Consider the following 19,551-nt stretch of genomic DNA (forward strand, 5'->3'; position numbering starts at 1 on the left):
CCCACGTTTCCCAGAGTCGCTGCTGCACGTTGTGGCAAGGTGCCCTCTCATACGCTCAGAAGTTTAAACTTGCCGCTCGTACGTTTAATTTAGTTCTGTGCCAAAGAAAAGAAACCCCATATTTCGTCTCTTACCGACCGCAAAGTCTCTCCGCTAACACACCGCCCCTTCCCGCGCCCTCTCTGAGGTAAGGCGGCGCTGGGGCTGACCTCTCTGGAGCTTTCCCGCACGACCGAGCAGGACCTCGGGCGAAACCCCCCCGCAACCCCCCGAGCCCCCCCGAGCACCGAGCCCAGGAGAAACCTGGGGGCAGAGCCCCCGCCAGACAGAGACCCCTCAACAGCGCGGCGGGAAGGAAGGGCCGGGCCAGGCCGCGCCGCCGCTGCCGCCCTGTTTGGCCGTTTCCTTGGTAACCCGTCGCAGGCGGTGTCCTCACTTCCGGCGCGCCGGGCCGTACCCGGAAGCGGCGGCGGGGATGGAGGCGCTGTGGGCGCTGCTGGACGAGGTGGCCCTGGAGGGGCTGGACGGCATTACGCCGGGCGCGCTGTGGCACCGCCTGGCCGCCCGCTCGCCGCCCTTCCCGCTGCCGCTGGAGCCCGCCACGCAGCAGCTCCTCTGGGCCGCCCTCAGCGCCCAGCCCGACATCAGCTTCTACCTGCTGCCGCGGGCCCGCCCGCCCCTCCGCCTGCACGACCGGTGAGGGCCGCTCCGCCGAGCAGAGCCCGGCACGGCAGCCCCCGCGCCTGTTCTCCCGCGGGCCGCCGGGCGGGAGGCTCGGCGGAGGGCTTGCCCCTCGGCCGGGTATAGCTGGGGCCTGGTCCTCCAGCCGCCCCGATGCACCCCCGCCGCCCCCGGCTCCTTCTCCGGGGCCGGCCGGGCCTTGCTGAAAGCAGCCGGCTGACGGGGGGCCAGGCGGAGAGGGGTCTGAAGCCTGTGTAGGAGTCCCGGCGAGATTTCTGTTCTAATGACTGTTTCCATTTAGGCACAAGCAGAATTTATGTGTCCCAGTTCACCAGGGTGGATGTACCCGTTGTTTTCTGTAAACTAGTATTTATATATATTATTCTCACTGCTTCGATATCCTTGAATTCCTGGACATCGAGTAATGTATTCCCCTCCTCTTGCCTTATAACGCTGCAGGCTGATAAGCTTTGGTTTTACTTGAGGAGTGCAACTTAATGTTTTCCCAATTTAGAGGTTTCAAAAGAGTTTCATTCTTCCAAGATATTTCAGAGGTATCAGCGTTGTTGGTGACAATCTTCTATTTCTGTTCCAAATTCCCCTTGCTGGGTTAAATGTTGACTCTGCTTTTGTTTCAGGTACGAAGAAATAGACCTTGAAACGGGGATACTGGAAACCAAAAGAGATCCTGTTCTTTCAGATGATATTTATCCTGTCCACATGATTTTGGATAATAAAGATGGCATACAAGGTTCCTGCCAGTATTTTAAAGAGAGAGTAGATATCACTGATCAAATAAGGAAGGAGGACTTGCAGCCGTGTTACACTTACATAGAAGCTGTTGAAAAGTGAGTGAAATCCTTCTATCTGGCATTAAAAGACTTTTAACTAAAGTTTTAAATTTAGTCCTCACTTAGTTCGTGTGGATTATGTCAAGAATGGTGTTTGGGGGGAGAAAGTGATTGATTTCTGTGTTTTTATGAAACTAATAATTTATTACTTTCCCTTCTGTTTCTTAGATGGGGAGAGAAACTAGTCATTGTTGCTTCCCAAGACCAGCGTTACAGAGCTTTGATAGGCTGGGAGGGAGACCCTGACTTAAAGCTCCCCGACTTCTCCTACTGTATATTGGAGCGTTTAGGTCGTGCGAGGTGGCAAGGAGAGCTTCAGAGGGACCTCCACAGCGGGGCTTTCAAGTAAGTTTGTATCTTGCTGTATGAATTAAATCAAAGCTAAGAAGTTCCCACTGGCTATTTATAAAGACCTGCCCATTTAAGAATTCCTGTGTATGGATTGAAACTTTTCTCTGTATTGGTAGTGTCTCATCCTTACTACCAGGAGCGCTTGGTTCTTGGAGCCTTTATTGCTAGAAGTATCCTGGTCTCTTCCTCGAGTTTGTTATGCTTCCTGATATTTTCTCATGGAACCAGAGATGGTCTATTGGGTCAATACACGTTTCTAATTTGTGAAAATTCTTGCTTTGTCTAAACCATTTTCTCTTCAAATTTGGGATGGAATGATGATTTCCATTTCCTTTTCTAAACTGCTGAGTAAGCATCGTATCCTGCCCAAGTTGTGAAGAGATTCTTGGGTGCCCACCTTTTCTCTCCCACATTTCCCCTGTGTGACATCTTCCTCTGTAGGACCTGAATGGGAGCCTGAGTTACCAGCCCCCAAACTAAGCCGTGTATTTTGTTGATGGAGGAGCATTACACGGCGTCTTAGGGAACTTCTGGGTTTGTAGTGCAGTGCTGGAGAATATTAGCATTCCTGGTAAGGATTCAGTGCTTTTAGGAGATGAAACATATGTAGCTCCCAAACCACACTGGCATTGGTTTTTGCCACTTAGGAAGCTCTTGTAGGTAACCGAGATGATGGGGGCGGAGGGGAAATCCTTTTGTGTCAGCTCACGGAGGAGCGAGACGAATAGCAGAGCTATTAGCAGGGGAGCAGTGATTGTGGTGTAGCCATGAGGTAAAGAGAGGGTGGAGAAGGAGGGCATGGGGACACAATACTGGTTCAGCTGTCTCATCAGACTGTGTCATGACACTGATTGTGCGTAGAGACTGTAGGTTATATTTCTCTCTGTTTCTTTGGATTAACTATGAAAATCAATTTCAGGTTATCTTAATTTGGGCACTTCCTAATTTTGAGAGTGTCGCTTTGAAAGTTAACATTATGTATATCGCTAAGACCGTGGGTAATTTAGATAAAGTGTTTTGGGGTACTGCATAATTGGAATTTTTTTGCAGAAGTGCCTATGCCTGTAGATATCTTGCCATCTTTTCTTTAGAGTGGATGCTGGAAAAATTCATTATCACCGGAGAGTATTGGACAGAAACGGTCTCATAACAATGCAGTCCCACGTCATAAGACTGCCAAGCGGAGCACAGCAACACTCAATTCTTCTACTTCTGACTCGCTTTCACGTTGATAGGTACGTGCCACTCGGGTGTCGTACAGATCTCCTGGGCAGGCTGTGACCTTTGACTATGAGGAAAGTTTGTTCTGTTGTCACAGAACCATCAAAGTTTCCTAGGGTTGACTCTTCCCAACTTCTTTATTAACTCCTCTTCCAGATGCTGGATGGTTGAAGTTTATATAGTCTTGGTGCTGTAAACAATATGGTGTTCTAGTGCCTGTCACTTGCCTACATAAGCGTAACACTGCTTGTAGCACTAGTCATCCTGTTAATTTTGAGTGTTCTCACTTCGAACTACTGGAAAGAGTCCAGCGAAGGGCAACGAGGATGATTCAAGGATTGGAGCATCTCCCTTATGAAGAAAGGCTGAGAGAGCTGGGACTCTTTAGCCTGGAGAAGAGAAGGCTGAGGGGAGACCTTATCAATGCTTATATGTATCTAAAGGGTGGGTTGAAGGAGGAGGGAGCCAGACTCTTTTCAGTGGTTGCCAGTGAGAGGACGAGGGGCAACGGGCACAAGCTGGAACACAGGAGGTTCCACTCACATATGAGAAGAAACTTCTTTATGGCGAGGGTGCCAGAGCCCTGGAACAGGCTGCCCAGGGAGGTTGTGGAGTCCCCTTCTCTGGAGATTTTCGAGACCCGCCTGGATGCAGTCCTGAGTAACATGCTCTGACATGCTCTGGGCAATCCTGCTTCGGCAGGGGAGTTGGACTAGATGATCTTTATGGTCCCTTCCAACTCTAAAAATTCAGCGAAATTCAGTGAAACACGTTTCCAATAGATTTTGTTTGTTTGTTTGTTTGTTTGCCTTTCTTGTTTATAGTTAGAGCTTGTGCTTCTGTGCATTGGCAATGAATGAACAGCCTGGATTTAGTCACGGTTACCTCAGTTGGGGTCTCAGTGTCAAATTCTCTCACGTGCTATTCACAGAAGAAGAAGAAAGCTACAGTTCCTAAACCAATCTGAGAACACTTCAGCATACTTTCTCTCGTGACTGACATTTTTTAAAGGTACAACTCATGTTTATAAAGCTATACACATGCATACACGTAAAATCGTTTTCTTTTCTTAATTAGGAGGAGCAAATATGATATTCTGATGGAGAAGCTCTCAAGTATGCTAAGTGCTCGTTCAAACCAGATGGAAACATTAGGAAACTTGAGAGAAGAATTGGTGAGATTCATTACTCTCCTCTAAATTCTCAGTTACGTAGAATCTAGATGATTAGTGTCAAAGACAGTCATTAATACTGCCTGTTTTTCTAAAGTTGCACAATATTTGGGGGTAGGGCATTGTAAGAAGGATCTTAACCTACTAGATCAAGTTACTGTTGCTGTTTGTGATAAGCAGGGAGTTCTCTTTGATCCACAGTTTTAGAATAGCTTTGTTAATGGATATCATTGTGCAATTCTTACTTGCATGATGCTGCTGGTGCTTGTTTGAACAGTGGAGTTGAAGGGATAGGACACGATCCAGAAGCACCTCATGCTCTGCCTGCTGTCTGCACTAGCAGGCTTTTAAGATCCTTCTTTGACTACCTACCCCAAAACACTGTTTCAAGAACAGGCAGTATGCATGTTTTTGATACTATTCACCTAGAGGTGAGACTTTTGGGCTACAATGATTTTTGCCATTTCCCTTTCCGTTAGGGTCTTTGTGAGAGAACTTTCAAACGTCTCTATCAATATATGATGAATGCTGGCCTAGCCAAGGTAGTGTCCATCCCACTGCAAGATATACACCCCAATGGAGGACCCTACAAGACAAAGAAAGGTAACTAGAACTGTATTTTCCCTTTCTTTTTATGTAACTACATTGATGCCATTCTATCTGTAAGCTTCAAATCTTAAATTAAAAGATGCGTAAGTGAAACTCTGTCTGTGCATTTATGTGGAGAAGTGTGTTAATAAAGCTACAACGCTGCAGCCCACTTGAGTTAAGCCTTTGTTCCAGGTCTTTAAGAAGTGGCTGCAGGGAAGTTTGTTGTATATCAGTGTGAGCTGTTTCAGTGGATTGTGACTCTTTGTAAGACTGCTCGAGCCCATACAAAGGGAGCGGGCACAAAGAGGAGTCTGCTGACCTGTCAGGTTGAAGTTGAATGACAAGTCAATAAACTTGACAAAAATATATAAAAAGTTATATAAACAAAAAAAGACTATTATGAAATAAGAAGCTAAAGAAACAGACCATCTTAGTTATGCCTTTTGCTGAAATTGTGACTTTTGCTGAATGTCATCAGAATGCAAAGTTTTTCTGGAAAGTTTCATATCAAATTATGAAAGTAAGCTTCTACTGTGCTACCTTGGAATTCTTTCAGTAAGCAAGACAGCCAGCAACTATTATTCAAAAAAGCCATAGTCTACTAAGGGATACTTTAATGGATAACCACCGCTGAATTCAAAGTTAATAGGTTTGCACAAACTGCTGATAGCTTCCAAACGTGTAATGGAAAGATGAAGAAGAGCAGAACTGCATGAAGAAGGGAACAAAAGAAAGCAGCTGCTCTCAGGAAAAGATGCAGATAAAACTTGCGTGGGGAAGAAACCTACAGGAATTAATAATAGAAAGTATGAGGAAGGAGAGTGTCACCAATGGAATTAATGCAATTGCCTAAGGAAATCTAAACCAAGTCTTTAATCACAGGAAATCCTAAGTGGCAGATTTGCCAGGGTTAAAAAGAAAATAATTCTAGAAGATGAACAGTGTGTTTTTCAGAGAGGTAGTGAACTGTTCGTGGGGGAAAAAATCTGATGTGAACTAAACATTGCAAGTTATATAGTCTTTGTGAATTGGAGTGATCATAAAGTAAGAAGTGCAAGAGCCAATAAAACCATGAGAAATTCAAGAAGACAAAAGTGAATGCCAGTTGCATGAAGTTGGATTAAGGTTCTTGATAAAATAACAAATTCCTTCCAATCTTTTAAGTCTGGGGGAAGGAAATCTCTCTGTAGGGAAATTGTGTTACGAACAAAGAGAAGCAGCAGCCAAAAGTAAGTGCAGCATCTAGCACGGTTCAGAGAGAAATCTCCCACCTTGTACTGAATAAATACGGGAATGATTAAACGAGTTCATTGTCATAAAATATAGAGGTCCACCTCTTTCCCATAAGAATATCCGAGGGAGTTTTACAGAGGAGAATTCATTTAAGTTCAGAGTTTCAAGGCGGCAGTGGTGATCCTCAAAAATGTTCTAGAATGGATCAGTATACAATAAAATATACAGGAAAAATGATCACTAAACTGTTACAAAATATGTATTGTACCTAGTTAATGTATTTCTGGTCTGAGCAAGTGTCTCAACGTACAGAGGCTTGTACAAGAGGGGTACCTGTAGCCACACCATTCAGCATTCTCGTTGAGAAAACCCAAGATTCTCTCTTACACTGTCTTCAAGTAGGTTATATTGCACCAAGCTGCATTTGTTTATAGTCTTTCTGACACTGAATTAAGTTTCAGAGATGTTCTAATGAGCTGGAGACATTTGCAAATAAACCCCAAAAGACTAGATAGTATTCCTAAAAAGTAAGAGTTTATAATCAGTAGTAAAAACACCTAACTTGCAATTAAAGTATTTACATAGAAGATAAGAAAATACAAATCCATCTATAAACTGATGATAGTCTTGATTTATAAACTTGGTGGCAATCCACAAGGCAGTCGACGTTTCGTGTTTTGTCACAGGCTGGCACAACGGCAGCTGCGTTTACTACTTAAGTTTGTCATGAAAAATGCCACCTGTTGAATCTTTCACATGAATGATAATCCCATCTTACAGACAAAAAAGCTGAAAATCCACATAAATGCCTTCAAAAACACTAGGTATTAAAGTAGGATGAATTAATAATAGCTGATTTTCATCGGAGATCAAGGCAGTTTAATCTCTGGAGTTATACAGGAAAGCAGATAGAAATATGTGGAGGATCATCACTGAGGATGAAGCCAGAGCATCTGCTATGGGAAGTACATTACTGGGCAGCAGGAGCTAAAGTAAAAAGAATTGTTTGGGCTTTGGTTGCTTGTTTGTTTTAGAGTTTTTTTTGGTTTTGTTTTAGGTTTTTTTTTCCAAATACTGCTTCAAGTGAAAATTAATGGGCTGTAGAAGTACAGAGGATGTGATAACAGTGCCTGCAGCCTTACCAAAATGTCAGCACTTAATTACTGTCCTAAGCAGTGTCTTAGGGTACTGGCAGGGAAAGGATTCAGACTGAGCAAAAATAATGGAATCACGTGGCCTGGAGCTCAGGCACATGATTAAGTTACCGTGGATTAACTTCATGTCCGCTGGGCTTCAGTTACTGATCGTATATATACATAAGATAAAATTCATTAACTAAAAGGTTAATGATTTCACCTAAGGCTTTCACCTGGCGTTTCTCACAGCAGGGCTGTACCAGAGGAGTGGAGAAGCTGTAGATGTTCCCACCTGCTGCTACAGGATGAATTGGCTGCTTCTGCAGTAGCTGCTGAATCACTGAGGCTTTAGGAGCCAGCAGCAGACACTAACCTACTTCTGGCTTAGCACTGGTCTCTGAAAGCGTTCAGCAGGAGCTGAATGACACTGATGGTAGTGGGTCATCCTTATATCAGGGAGCAGGATCTCTACAGCTCTGCTAATGTCATCTGTCCCTGCTCTTCTGTGAGATCCCAGAAGGGCCGTGTAGGTGGAGAGTCACTACAGCACAGCCAGTGCACAGGGACGTGTTAAGAGTGGAACTGAATCGTGTATGAGATACCTGTGGCTGGTGGGCAGCAGTGTGTTCTGCCCTTGGATACAACAACCTGAGGTTTTATATCTCTGTGTTTGTTATGTATAATTATAGTACGCCGTGCATGTTAATAAACCTGGCCATTCCCTGCGTGCAGGGAGCAGGACTTTGGGCAAGAAATCTTGTCTCCTCAAATGTATGGTTCTCTTGCATTATGCGATCTGCATTTATAGAAAGTAAAAAAAAAAAACCAAACCTTTGAGCGTTGAAAATGGAGGGATTTTAAATCCAGTGAGTGATGTCACACTCAGATCTATGTTCTGAAGAACAGAACTGCACATCAGCACTTAGTGCTTTCATAGATTTATTTGTACTACTGAAATTTCTACTGTTATTGCAGTGTTTCCCGTTCTGCTCATAAATCACTGTATTGGGCAGTCCTGATGTTGACACAGACACGTCAGTATTTTGACAGGTTCGTAAATAGGGAAAAGCTGTTGCAAACCTTTCCTAGAAATAAGCAGTTGTCTTTTGTCTTTCATGTTCCCCATTGCACCACTACTGCTTTGTGCTGCTGAAAGAAATAAAATCATTTAAATATGCACACCCCCCTTGCATTTTGTTAAGAGTTGTTACTAACATTCGTGTTCACAGGGACTGATGTCATGGTCCGTTGCCTTAAATTACTAAAGGAATTCCGGAAGAAAATGGAAGATTATCATGATGATGATGAAGAAGAGATCATCACAAAAGCTGTTCCACCTGTGGATATTGTTTGTGAAAGGGATATGCTCACCCAGGCTTATGAGCTAAGTAGGTGATGTAGTAAGGCATGCTAAAGATTTTTCTCATTGCCTTTCTTACTCCTCGTATGTATAAAAGAAAGGTATATATTGGGGGGTGTGTACGTGTGGTTAAGTTCTGATTGCTTTTTATGTATCAGAAAGTGTCAGTTTTTCATGGAAAAGATGAGATTTATCTTCAGATTAAAGTGGAGTTATACGAGCTGCCACCTGTTACCCCTCCCTGGAAGCCCATCAACTATTCAGTGCCACCATGGTAGAAACAGGACATTGGGGTGGGATGAGAAAAGGTGATGAAGAAAACATTGTTCCTTCTTCTCCTACCTCTTTTCCTTTCATAATGGTGAAGATAATCTGACTGTGGAAAGGTGACAGGGGAAAAAAATCACCCCTGTTTTTAATCTGAAGCTGTCACAGTCAAACCTCATTCTGCTGGGGCACTGCTTTACATGAAATTGTGTTTAATGACAGTATTTGACTGTATATGGTATATATTGATTGTATATGTCTATGAAAATGTCTTTAGTTGTTAGTGGTGAATGTTAAATTTTATATTCTGGCATATACAGTTATTCAGAGCAAATATGAATGTATATACAAATGTATGTGTATATAATTCTGTCCGATTATTTCCCTGAGCTGTTTTCTGTTTATTTTGTTCTGAAACAGTTGAAAGTAGGGGAACCAAAGGTATTTCTCAGGCAGAAATTCGCTTGGCTATGAATGTGGGGAAGCTAGAAGCAAGGATGCTCTGTCGCCTTCTGGAGAGGTACAAAGTTGTCAAGGTAAGGTTAAAATAAAATAATTTAGGTACTTATTCAAACTGGAGATACGGTTGTGGTTGCTGTGGTAGTATGTTCTAACACTGTTAACCTTAGATGATAGAAATGGCAGGGATTTGAGAATTGACAGAGTTCTGGTAAGATGGAAAAAAGTATTACTTCAGTTGAGGAAAAAGTATACGAGAGAAGTGTTCAAAAAGTACTAAAATTTTAACCTACTGTAATCTGAGGACTAGGTCTAGTTGTTAGAATGTAATGTATCTGCCCTCCTAGCATATTTTTTCTTTATTGTTTCCTGGTTGACACTGAATAGTTCGCTGACCCACATGTACAACTATTTTATATTGGTTTGTGACCGGGTGCTTAAGTAATAGAGCTTGAGGAAAAAGTGCACGTGGTCCCATATTTGCTGTCTGTTCTGAGCACACGTTCCGGAGATCCACGCCAGCTGGTGGGATTCTACCGGACGCATCTTCACAGCGTTCTGGAGGAGCGCTGTTCCCAGAGCCGTGACACAGGTCTGCCCTCCAAAAAGAGACGGGGCAGAGAAACTGGCCTCAGCCCTGTTTCACCCAGCCTCAGCCACTTCCCCAAGTCATTCACCATAATCAGCGGTAACCCAAGTGACCTGGGGGCTTGTGCTTTATGGAGATGAACATAAGTGTCTTTCAATTCAAAATAGCCACTTTGCTTCATTTTTGACTATTAGACAGCTTCTATTTTGCAAGATCCTCTACTCAAGGATCTTGTCGGAAACCCTCTGTACGTTTAAAATAATTTATCTACTTGACTTTTGAAAATACCAGCAAATTCTGGAAAAAAACCAGTTACTTTTGTAGACCTTACGGTGATTAGATTCCTTAATTTCAGATAGTTCAATATTTTTTTCATTTCAACAAGAGGAACAAATTCTGCTGTCACTTCTCACATGCACCCACTTGTCCCTTTTCACAAAGGCTGGATAATTGCCATCTTCCCTCAATAGAGATTTTTTTTTTTTTTTTTTTTTTTTTACTAAGATCTTGTCATTTGGTAAAAAGTTCTATAGAATTAAAACCAAACAAACTGTATAAACCATTGGAATATCTAAACGTACGTTTTCCTGAGTCACCCGTGAAGATGAAATCTTCCTTTATCGAGTTTGTAGATACCTGAAAGCGCCCGTTGCAGCAGACAGGGCCACAGCGGTTCCGCTCGGGTCTGATTCAGTCCGGTAACTTCTGCATTGCAGTTATTTCACAGAAATATTTTTTTTTTCTGAAAAGAAAATTGATTTCCAGTCTGAATACATATAGTTTGTTCTTCCTTAGACTTTTCTACATCCCACACACTGTAGGCGTTTCGTTCTAGTATGCGGGTAATGCAGTTTTACTTATTTTACTTATTTTTCAAGCGTGGTATTTCTTTTGATTTCTATATGTTAAGGTTAGTCAACATTTTTGTTATTTTAGGAAGAAAAGGATAATAACATGATATCTTTTGATGTGAGGGGACAACAGTTAGAAAATTTTCCAACTGTTGATGCTGGAGATCAGAGTGCAAGAATGGAGACTTGAAGTGGTAAAGTAACATTCTAACTATTTCCTTAGGGTTTTATGGAGGATGAAGGTCGGCAAAGGACAACAAAGTATATTTCGTACATTTTTGCAGAGGAGAGTGATTTAAACCGTCAATTTGAGAGAGAGAAGGCTCGGAGTGAGCAGTTAGCTACAGTTACTTTGGCTCTAGTGCCAGAAGATTCCCCACCTGTGGAAGATGTGTCTCCTGGAGAAGATGATGCTCCCGTCTCGGAGTCTGACAATGAAGAAGAAGGGAAAGATGGCAAGAAGAGAGGAAAAGGTCAGAAGGCCAACTCTGGTTCTCTGTTGAAATTAAGTTTCCAAGAGGATGCCCATCAGTCAACACCAGCTAAAGGTAGATCATGGTTCTGAAATTTGGGAAGAGTGTTTTTCTTGTGGATCCTGTTATTAAAGAAAAAAATAATATGCTATTAGCTTCTACTAAAGTTTTTGATCATATATTTAGTTTTACACTTACTTGATTATTTCCGTGCTTTTTTGATGTTCTCCTTCCACCAAAAGTTTCATGTTTTGGAATACTGTATGTGTGGTGATCTCTGGAGATTCTTAGGGCTGAAGTGTGCTCTGGTGTTTGCACCAAGGAATGTTTCTATCATCAATCACTGGGAAAGTAAGTCTCCTTACCCCTGTGTCATTTCTCCCCGTTTCCCCATGCAGATGCAATGAGCTCACACCCCTTGCTCCCTGGGTATTCAGTTATTTTTCTGGTGGCTTGAAGAGCTGCAAAGGGTCAGACAAATTCTCAAACTGTTGAATGGAAGAAGGCTGAGAGAGTGTAGCAGGGAGCCCATGGTCACTAGCGGTCAGGGTGGCTTAACCTCCTGAGACAAACACCATCCTTGGGTGAATTTTGTATCTGCCTTGGGTGTTCTATGATGAACTGACAAAGTATCTGTCATGGGCTCTGTTTTTCAAAATATTTTACAGCCCAGGCCATGCCCATCAGAGATTACCATCTCTGTAGATCTTTAGCTTTTAAAGTCCTTGAAGTCTTCAGAAGGGATTTGAAAATATTTCTTGAAATATTTTTCCTCACTGAGGAAAAAGGTGGGCTGTGCCTCCCATTAAAACGCATCATTTCATTCCATTGGAGATGTAAATGTCATCTTAGGTGTGGGAAACAGCACAGGAGCTGACAGACCAGCCAGTTAATGTTTTATGAATTGAAACATATAAAAATTCCTCCCCTTGTAGCAGCGGTTTTTTCAGTTGGAAATATCTGGTATTGAGCCTTAAAGTCTGTGTAAAATATCTTTGTTCATGTATTGATGCAAACCTTCAAGTGGGGTGAGTTTACGTAGAGTCACACTGACTTCTCACTCGCGACCAGATGCGATGGTAACTGACTGCTTTCAAGCAGTGATAGGTTTGGGATGACTTAACCCACAGCCTTACTCATCTAAGCATATTGTAAAAAAAATGTCTTGTCTCCTGAAGCTAATTGCTTCATCTTTATCTTTTGTTATTTGGAACACCTTAATGTGAAAGCTAATAGCCTTTGGGGGACATAATTTAAAAGAGCGGATGTTGGTTTAATTATTTATTTTAACTATTTGAGTGCTCCTACAACTTCTCTAATGAACTCCAAGGGCAGAGAGGAGAACAGATCTCCATTTCTTATGTAGATTATCTTTGGAGTAATATTAATTCCTTATTCTTGTTCTGCTTTGAGTCAGAAAAGTCAGGTTTCTGGCAGAACTTGAGAATCTTTTTGACAGAAACTCTCCTTTCTTCAAAGAGCAGTTTCTGGATAAGGTAATCCGGTCCTTCGTGGTCTTCTAAGCCTGCCTATGAAGAGGCTTCTGCTTGGAGAGAATTATTTGATGACAGGGAGTTCACTTTTTTAAAATCCTTACTTTTGGAGGCTGAATGCAGTCATTCACGATCAAACCACTGCTTCCAGCAGGGTAGAAGAATAAGTGAAAAATGTAGAAGAATGCTTTTAAGTGCAGTTACTGGGGTGCATGGGGGAAGAAGGCCCTTTATAGAGGGAGAAGCTGAACATTTACAGGAAACTGAGAGCAGAACAATTACGAGGCTGTTTGCTCTTAAACCAGGGTCAAAGCCAACAGCTGTGAAGTCTCAGGGGAAGAAGCTGCCTTCCCCTCAAATTCTTGAAGAGCCCGATGAGCTCCCAGACAACCTTTCAGGGGAGAGTTCTGCTTTGGAAACTCTAAAGCAGGAGACCAGTCTTTCCACCTCTGCTCATTGCACTGATGAAGATGGGGATGTGGCCGTGGTGGAGGAGGTCAGACTTGAGGACCCTAAGGTAAGATCACGTCTTAATATCTTCTTGTTCGTACGGCTGTCTGAGCTAAGTTAAGCTTTTACTTTTGAATTTAATTTCAAAGTACATTTTGGCTGCATTGTATAAGTGCAGATTATTCCAGGAGATAGGAAGGTAGATGTCTGAAGTACAGTTCTGGGTTACTTCCCTGGTGCTTTCCAAATTCCCTGTGTTGACTTAATGCTTGTCATCACTTAATGTCTGTCTGTGCACACGAGTGCTGCATATCATCTGGTCTGTCTGCTCTGAACCAGGAGGAATAAATGGGATTCAACATGAAAGCTGTGTAGCCTCACTGCTGCAGGGCTGAGCTGGGGAGAAGAAGCCTTTCTGAGAGACAGGTTATGTTGGTTTGGACTCAGCACAGTGTTAAGGCAGTTATTTCACTGAATTTCACTGAATTTTTAGAGGTGGAAGGGACCATACCAATTCCCCGTTACCAGCTTTCTAGGCCAAAACTCTCAAGTCCAAATGGGATGGACAGAGAAAGTGTGTAAATCTCTGCATCTAACTGCATGGAAATCTTAGTTTCTGCCTTGGTTCCCTGCCAGTGAAGGGGAGATAAAAGATAATCCCCATCTGACTAGTTTGTTACAAATAAATACATCAAAACTCTGAATTCCGTAGACGCTACTGTGTGAGGAACCAATGCTGGGCTGAAGACATTGAATGAATGTACATTTTTTATTTTGTCCATACTGTGCACTAGAAGATGTGTGGCCAAAAGAAGGAGAAGCGTTCCAAAGCTACAGCAGTGGAGAGATCTCATGAAACGTACAGGCTGCTGAAGCGCCGAAACCTCATTGTGGAAGCTGTTCGAAACCTCCGGCTAATTGAAAGCTTGTTCACGTGAGTCCGTCTGAAAACAACCGGGGGCCTGATGTGTTTTGGTAGTAGAAGCACTATTTTAGCAAGCATCTGTATGGAATCATTGGTGGCTTCTCTTGTCCCTGACGGCACTATCTGCAATAGTGTTGGAGATGATGGCACAAGGAAGGTGGGGAGGTTGGCAGTTATACTGAATCTTAGAAATTCATGAGCTGTTAGGAAGCATTAATAGATCTCTGCAGATAATTACACAAGTGAATTTCTATACAGTATATGTCCCATAAATAGAGATCGGAGAACTTTTTTCTCCGTTCACAGTATGCCAGTGCTTGGGGCCACATAGTAAGATACAGCACTTCCCTGCTTGAGGATTCTTTCATCTGCATAACTTTTATTTCCACATGGTTTCAAAAATTGTTCACGTTATTCTGTCATGGACTGTAGAGACTCATATCTTCCTGTCAGTCATCACTGGTCGCTGGGATTCTAGCAGGGTCCTGAAAGTTTGCTTTTCTTTGCAGTTATATCTGGTATGGTTATGTATCTTCTCCTGACTTGCCTAATCTGGACTAAAGATACTTCCCTGAATGTTACAACGTCTTTCAGCCTTTTAAGATTCACCTCCAAAGAGAAGTGGAGGTTCTGGTGCTCTCCTGGAGTCCTAGCTTCCAAATTGGCAGGACTCTGTTGTCACAGATAGGATTACACCATCCGTCTTCTGTGTCAGCACATAAGATCCTGGCATGTCAATACGCACAGGGCTGCCTGCTGTAGGAATTTAGTAAGAAATCATGTCCTTATTCTCCTCTGGTTTGAGAATTTTGAAACCATCTGTCACTTAGTTCAACTGCGGAGTGTTGTAAAATTAGAGCCTCATCTTCTGGTACCTACTTTACCACTGATTCATCTGGTCACATCTAAGTGCAGGCTCAGAAGGTATTTCAGATCTCTGCTGTCCCCTTCAGTGCTGTCAAAAGATAGCTCACAGGTTCCCTCAGCACCGGGGAAAGTTCTGCCCCTCCACAGGCTCTGCCAAGGAAATTTGCTGCTGTTGTCACTGCAGTTTTCACTAGCTTGTGAATGCATCTGTAGTTTCTGAGCTCTGAACGCCACTGAGTAGACTCGTTCTGCCCCAAGTTGAACTGAGCTCACAAGTGGAAATACAAACTGCATATGTTTAACACCGCTTGAAAAAAGCTGTAGGTTTTCCTGACGTTAGGGAGGCCAGATTCATAATTGCGCTATCACCACACACAGAGAAATCTGGCATCGAGCATTTGCTGTCATCAGAACAGCAGTCCTCAGGTAAAAAGGATAAGCTTGATTTCAAAGGAAACGCAGCTGAAATTGAAGGCTAAGTTACCAGTTACCTACAGCAAAAGGGAAAAGTGAGCGGTAATTGCTAAGTAGGGAAATCTCCATTCACCCCACATCCTCTAACAAACTGCTTAAGCCCAGCAACGCTCCAAACTGTCTAAAATGCAAGGTATTTTTTCAATCTTTTAGGCTTCAGAAAATGGTCATGGATCAAGAGAAGCAAGAAGGTGTCTCCACTAAATGCTGCAAAAAGTCTATCGTACGGCTGGTACAGAAGCTTGCGCGAGAAGGACTCCTCAGACTCTATCGTACCACAGTCATTCAAGATGGCATTAGTAAAAAGGTGAGGGCATAAACCCTGGCAGCAGAAGCAGCTTTTCTCATGACCTTCTGATTTATCAAAATGTTTTGGGCCGTTTTACTGAAATACGCGGATGACTACTTTTTGTAGCAGAAGCCACAGTCAAGCTGCCCAGAAGCTACACGTCCCAAACTAAGCTACTGTGAAAACCAGATTAGTGCTTTCAATTACTGTGCTGCAGATAATTGTGAGACCAAGGAATAGTCCAGAGATCAAAGTCTCTGAACCTCCCTTCTGAGAGCTTCTACTGCTTCTCAGTTAAGCAATTCCTGGTTCTCTCCTGGCACTGTCAGGCTGCAACACAGTTCTACTTAATCCCCTTTTGAAAGCCAGGAGCGTATGAGAAATTGTAAGTTAGCGGCTGAGTTGAAATTTATAGAATGTGATCTATTTTTTTACAAACAAAAATCCACTGTTATTGAGGTTTATGGAAGTAAAATGTCTGTAGTTGTAAAGCTGAGGCTTGTCATTGTAACTCTAGTGTGAAATGTTCATAAGCAGGGAGAGAATCTATTGCAAATCACCTGCTGCACAATTACTGTAGAGCACATAAGAAATCTTATTAATCTGAATTGTGTGTGTACGTTCAGCAGCAATATGTATTAGCTTGGCCTTCTGAGATACGGCTTTTCATTTATTCCTTTCAGCTGAATATTTGCAAATTTAAGTGTTTGTTCTCCAAATATTTCAGATTTTAATAACCAAAAAACCTGAGGTTTGTAGAAATGAAAGTATTTCTTTATTGATACAGAGACCATATGGTCTGGCCTCTTGCTTAATACAAACTGGCAATGGGGGGTTTGCTCCAGACGTGTTAATGTTCTGTGAATTATTAAACTTTTGTAGGTTTCAGCCATTGTTGCTACTGTTAATTAACTGTCTATTAATATCCGATAATTTATGCAGCTGATTATGAGCCATTATCCCCATAAATACCTCTTGTTTGTTTTCTGCTGCTCTGAATAGGTAGAGTTTGTTGTGCATCCTTCAGTGAGTCCTAATGACCCCCTTGTAAAAAGCGCCATTGAGCAGGTGCGTTTCCGGATCTCCAATTCAAGCACAGCAAACAGGCAAGTTGCACCCTTGGTTTGTATGGGTGGTGGGGAGCTTGGCTTATCCAGTACGTGCAAAAATATGCAGAGGCAATAAAGACAAAGTAAATAAAAGAAAAATTAGCTGCCTCTTTAACAACAGAGAAATCAAAGCACAAAGAATAAGCAAGATGCTGAGTATCTCTCAAAGTCAGGAAGAAAGGAATTGAACTCTGATCCCCTCGACTTTAAGCGTTAGCTTCAAGGCCTTGATTTCTCCATGTTCCTTTTGGTTCGTGTTTCAGAGGGGCTGCCTTTGCCTGGTGTCACACACCCAGCCAGTCTTCTACAAGAGCCCCGTTTAAAGAGCTTCACCCATTCATGGAGAATGAGGCTTACTCGTGGGCAACACTAAGCTGCTTAATTTTCAGCCGTTGGTTAGCAGCAGATTTGGGCCCAGGTTAGGTCTGTAATCCTGGTGCAGTGTTTGGAAGAAGTGTAGGATTCGCCGTAGCTACAGAGAGAGAAATAGAGGAATTAGGGAGAAATTCCCACTCTCTCTTTTGAGATTTAAGCACTTTCTTGTGCATGTGAGGTATGGGCAGATAAATCACCATAGGGAGACTTCTAACCAAAGTATAGGCATCAACTTCTTAATTTGCAAAAGGTTTGAACATCAGATCTGGCACTGATACCTGGCTGCTTGAGGGCTTTCTTAAGAGGAGGAGAATCTGAGGGTGTTCCACATTGAAATTCCGCTTCTCAACACCTTAGACATAAGTGTAGGCTGAGGTTGTCACCCAAGTGCTAGTCTGCTGGGCAGCAGAGAATACAAGATTTGTGGCTTTGGAGACAGAGCATAAGAAAGGAACGTGATCAGGGAGCCTCATAAGGAGACCAGTTCTCTAAGATGGGATTTTGGTTCCTTTTTTAGGGACTATTTATGCATTCTCAAATGAAAATCACAAGCTTCTATTTGCACTTTATGCCTGAAAAGATTAATTTAAGAAATGGAATTTCATATCAGTAGAGAGAGGTGTGTGTTAAATTCCAATGCCCAGCTTATCTTTTTGAATAAGCCCATAAAAGGACCTTTTTCTTTCTCTCAAAACATTCTTACTCAGTGTCATTTAGTAGGAGCAAGTGCTCAAGGTCATCCTCCTTTTACAAAGAGGAGAGTTGCGTTTCTTTTAGGTATCAGCCCTAGTGATGCCACCTCTCTTCAGCTTGGATAAAATAAGAGTGTCTGCTTAATTTTTACCAAAATGCTGATTGGTTTTAATGCAGGATTAAAGTTCCCCAGACGCCAACATCCCAGGACCATGCTGAGGAAGAAAACCTGGGGCAAGAGGCAGCTCCTGATTCAGGAGAAACGCAAGAAAGCTCATGTAAAGCTGATAATAATAATCGGGCAAGGAAAACTGATGAAAAAATGGGCATAACACAGCTAAAAAACTATCACCCTGTTACAGGTATGGCTACGTTTGTTATTTCTGTCATCTTCCGCTTTCCCATTTATTATTAATAATCGCTTTCAGAGGTTGGGCTCATCTACGATACAAGTGGGTTCTTTCTTCTTTAATAGAAGAAAAATTAGGTTTACGTTAAAGCAGTCTCGCTATCCAATGTTTTTCTTAGCTGCTTATTTTTTTACAATTGGGAACTGGAGTATTTATATTCACTACTACTTCATTACGACTTGTAACTTAAATTTTGAAACTTATATTTACTTTCAACTGCCCATCTTTCCTTCCAGTTTTCTTCACATCGCTTTTGCAGAGATGAATATTTCTCCTTTCTAACCCTCTTTTTATTTCTGTTTGGTACTTAATCTTCCCTCCCAGTTCCAGGCCTTGGGCGTTCTCTTGGCTTTCTTCCCAAAATGCCCCGTTTAAGAATGGTCCACATGTTTCTCTGGTACTTAATTTATGGACACCCTTTGAATGGAACACAGGACAAAGGAGGTAGCGATGGTGAGAAGAAAGGCAGCAAACAGGGGCTGGATGTGAGCACAGCTGTACTTGAAGCGCAACCAGATGGGACCTTAGAAATTACGACAACTGTGGCGAATCCTGAAATCTCTGCACAGGAGACTGAAGTAGAGCTGTCTAATCATACAGGTAAGAAGTGGCACATCCTGACTTAGCCGTGGCTGAACACTTGAAAAAAAGGTAAGTCTGCCTCAAAAAAGATTGAAAATCAATGGTTTAGATAATTTTCATGTCATTTTAGATTTTCAGACTGTGAACTGCCACGTGTTGTGCTCGAACACTCACAGTAAAGCTGTTAGTATAACTGTTGGGTTTGTCCTGGCTGAGTCTAAGCCGGTGTTCTTATTCCTAGTGTATGTGGATGATGTGTCGTGGATGCGCTATGTCCCTCCTCTCCCAGTTCACAGAGAGTTTGGATTTGGATGGGCTCTTGTTAGCGACATTCTTCTCTGCTTGCCCCTCTCAATCTTTGTTCAGATAGTGCAAGTCAGCTACAAGGTACAGTGCTTTTTTTATTTTACATTTGTTTTACTTTAAAGTCTGGCAACATCAACTGTACCTGTGAGCAGTAACAAATATCCTCTTAGTCTGTTTTAACAAAACTGGCCATTGGAGAGTAGACACTTTAGTTCTTTTACAGAAAAGTTAGTTGCTTTTACAGCCACACTGAAAAAAATGTATAGCCCTGTAATACTGCAAATTCTTAAACTTGTATTTTGCAAAGAGCTTTTTATAATCTCAGTGAATCTTCTGCCTCGTTG

The 19,551-nt window shown here is 42.4% G+C and overlaps 1 protein-coding gene across 1 annotated transcript in view; it reads left to right on the forward strand.

The window, feature by feature from the left end:
- The first annotated feature begins 475 nt into the window (after positions 1-475).
- The window catches only part of GTF3C1 (general transcription factor IIIC subunit 1), a 44,395-nt gene continuing 25,319 nt past the window's right edge, over positions 476-19,551 (forward strand). The window contains 16 exon segments of the mRNA XM_074158279.1: positions 476-696; positions 1,320-1,529; positions 1,701-1,877; positions 2,975-3,118; positions 4,182-4,278; positions 4,755-4,878; positions 8,465-8,623; positions 9,283-9,398; positions 10,985-11,338; positions 13,062-13,244; positions 13,972-14,111; positions 15,597-15,750; positions 16,735-16,838; positions 18,087-18,271; positions 18,644-18,919; positions 19,143-19,288. Coding sequence (XP_074014380.1) covers positions 476-696; positions 1,320-1,529; positions 1,701-1,877; positions 2,975-3,118; positions 4,182-4,278; positions 4,755-4,878; positions 8,465-8,623; positions 9,283-9,398; positions 10,985-11,338; positions 13,062-13,244; positions 13,972-14,111; positions 15,597-15,750; positions 16,735-16,838; positions 18,087-18,271; positions 18,644-18,919; positions 19,143-19,288 — 2,790 coding nt within the window.

The sequence above is a fragment of the Numenius arquata genome, chromosome 14 (assembly GCF_964106895.1).
Source record: "Numenius arquata chromosome 14, bNumArq3.hap1.1, whole genome shotgun sequence".
Lineage (NCBI taxonomy): Eukaryota > Metazoa > Chordata > Aves > Charadriiformes > Scolopacidae > Numenius > Numenius arquata.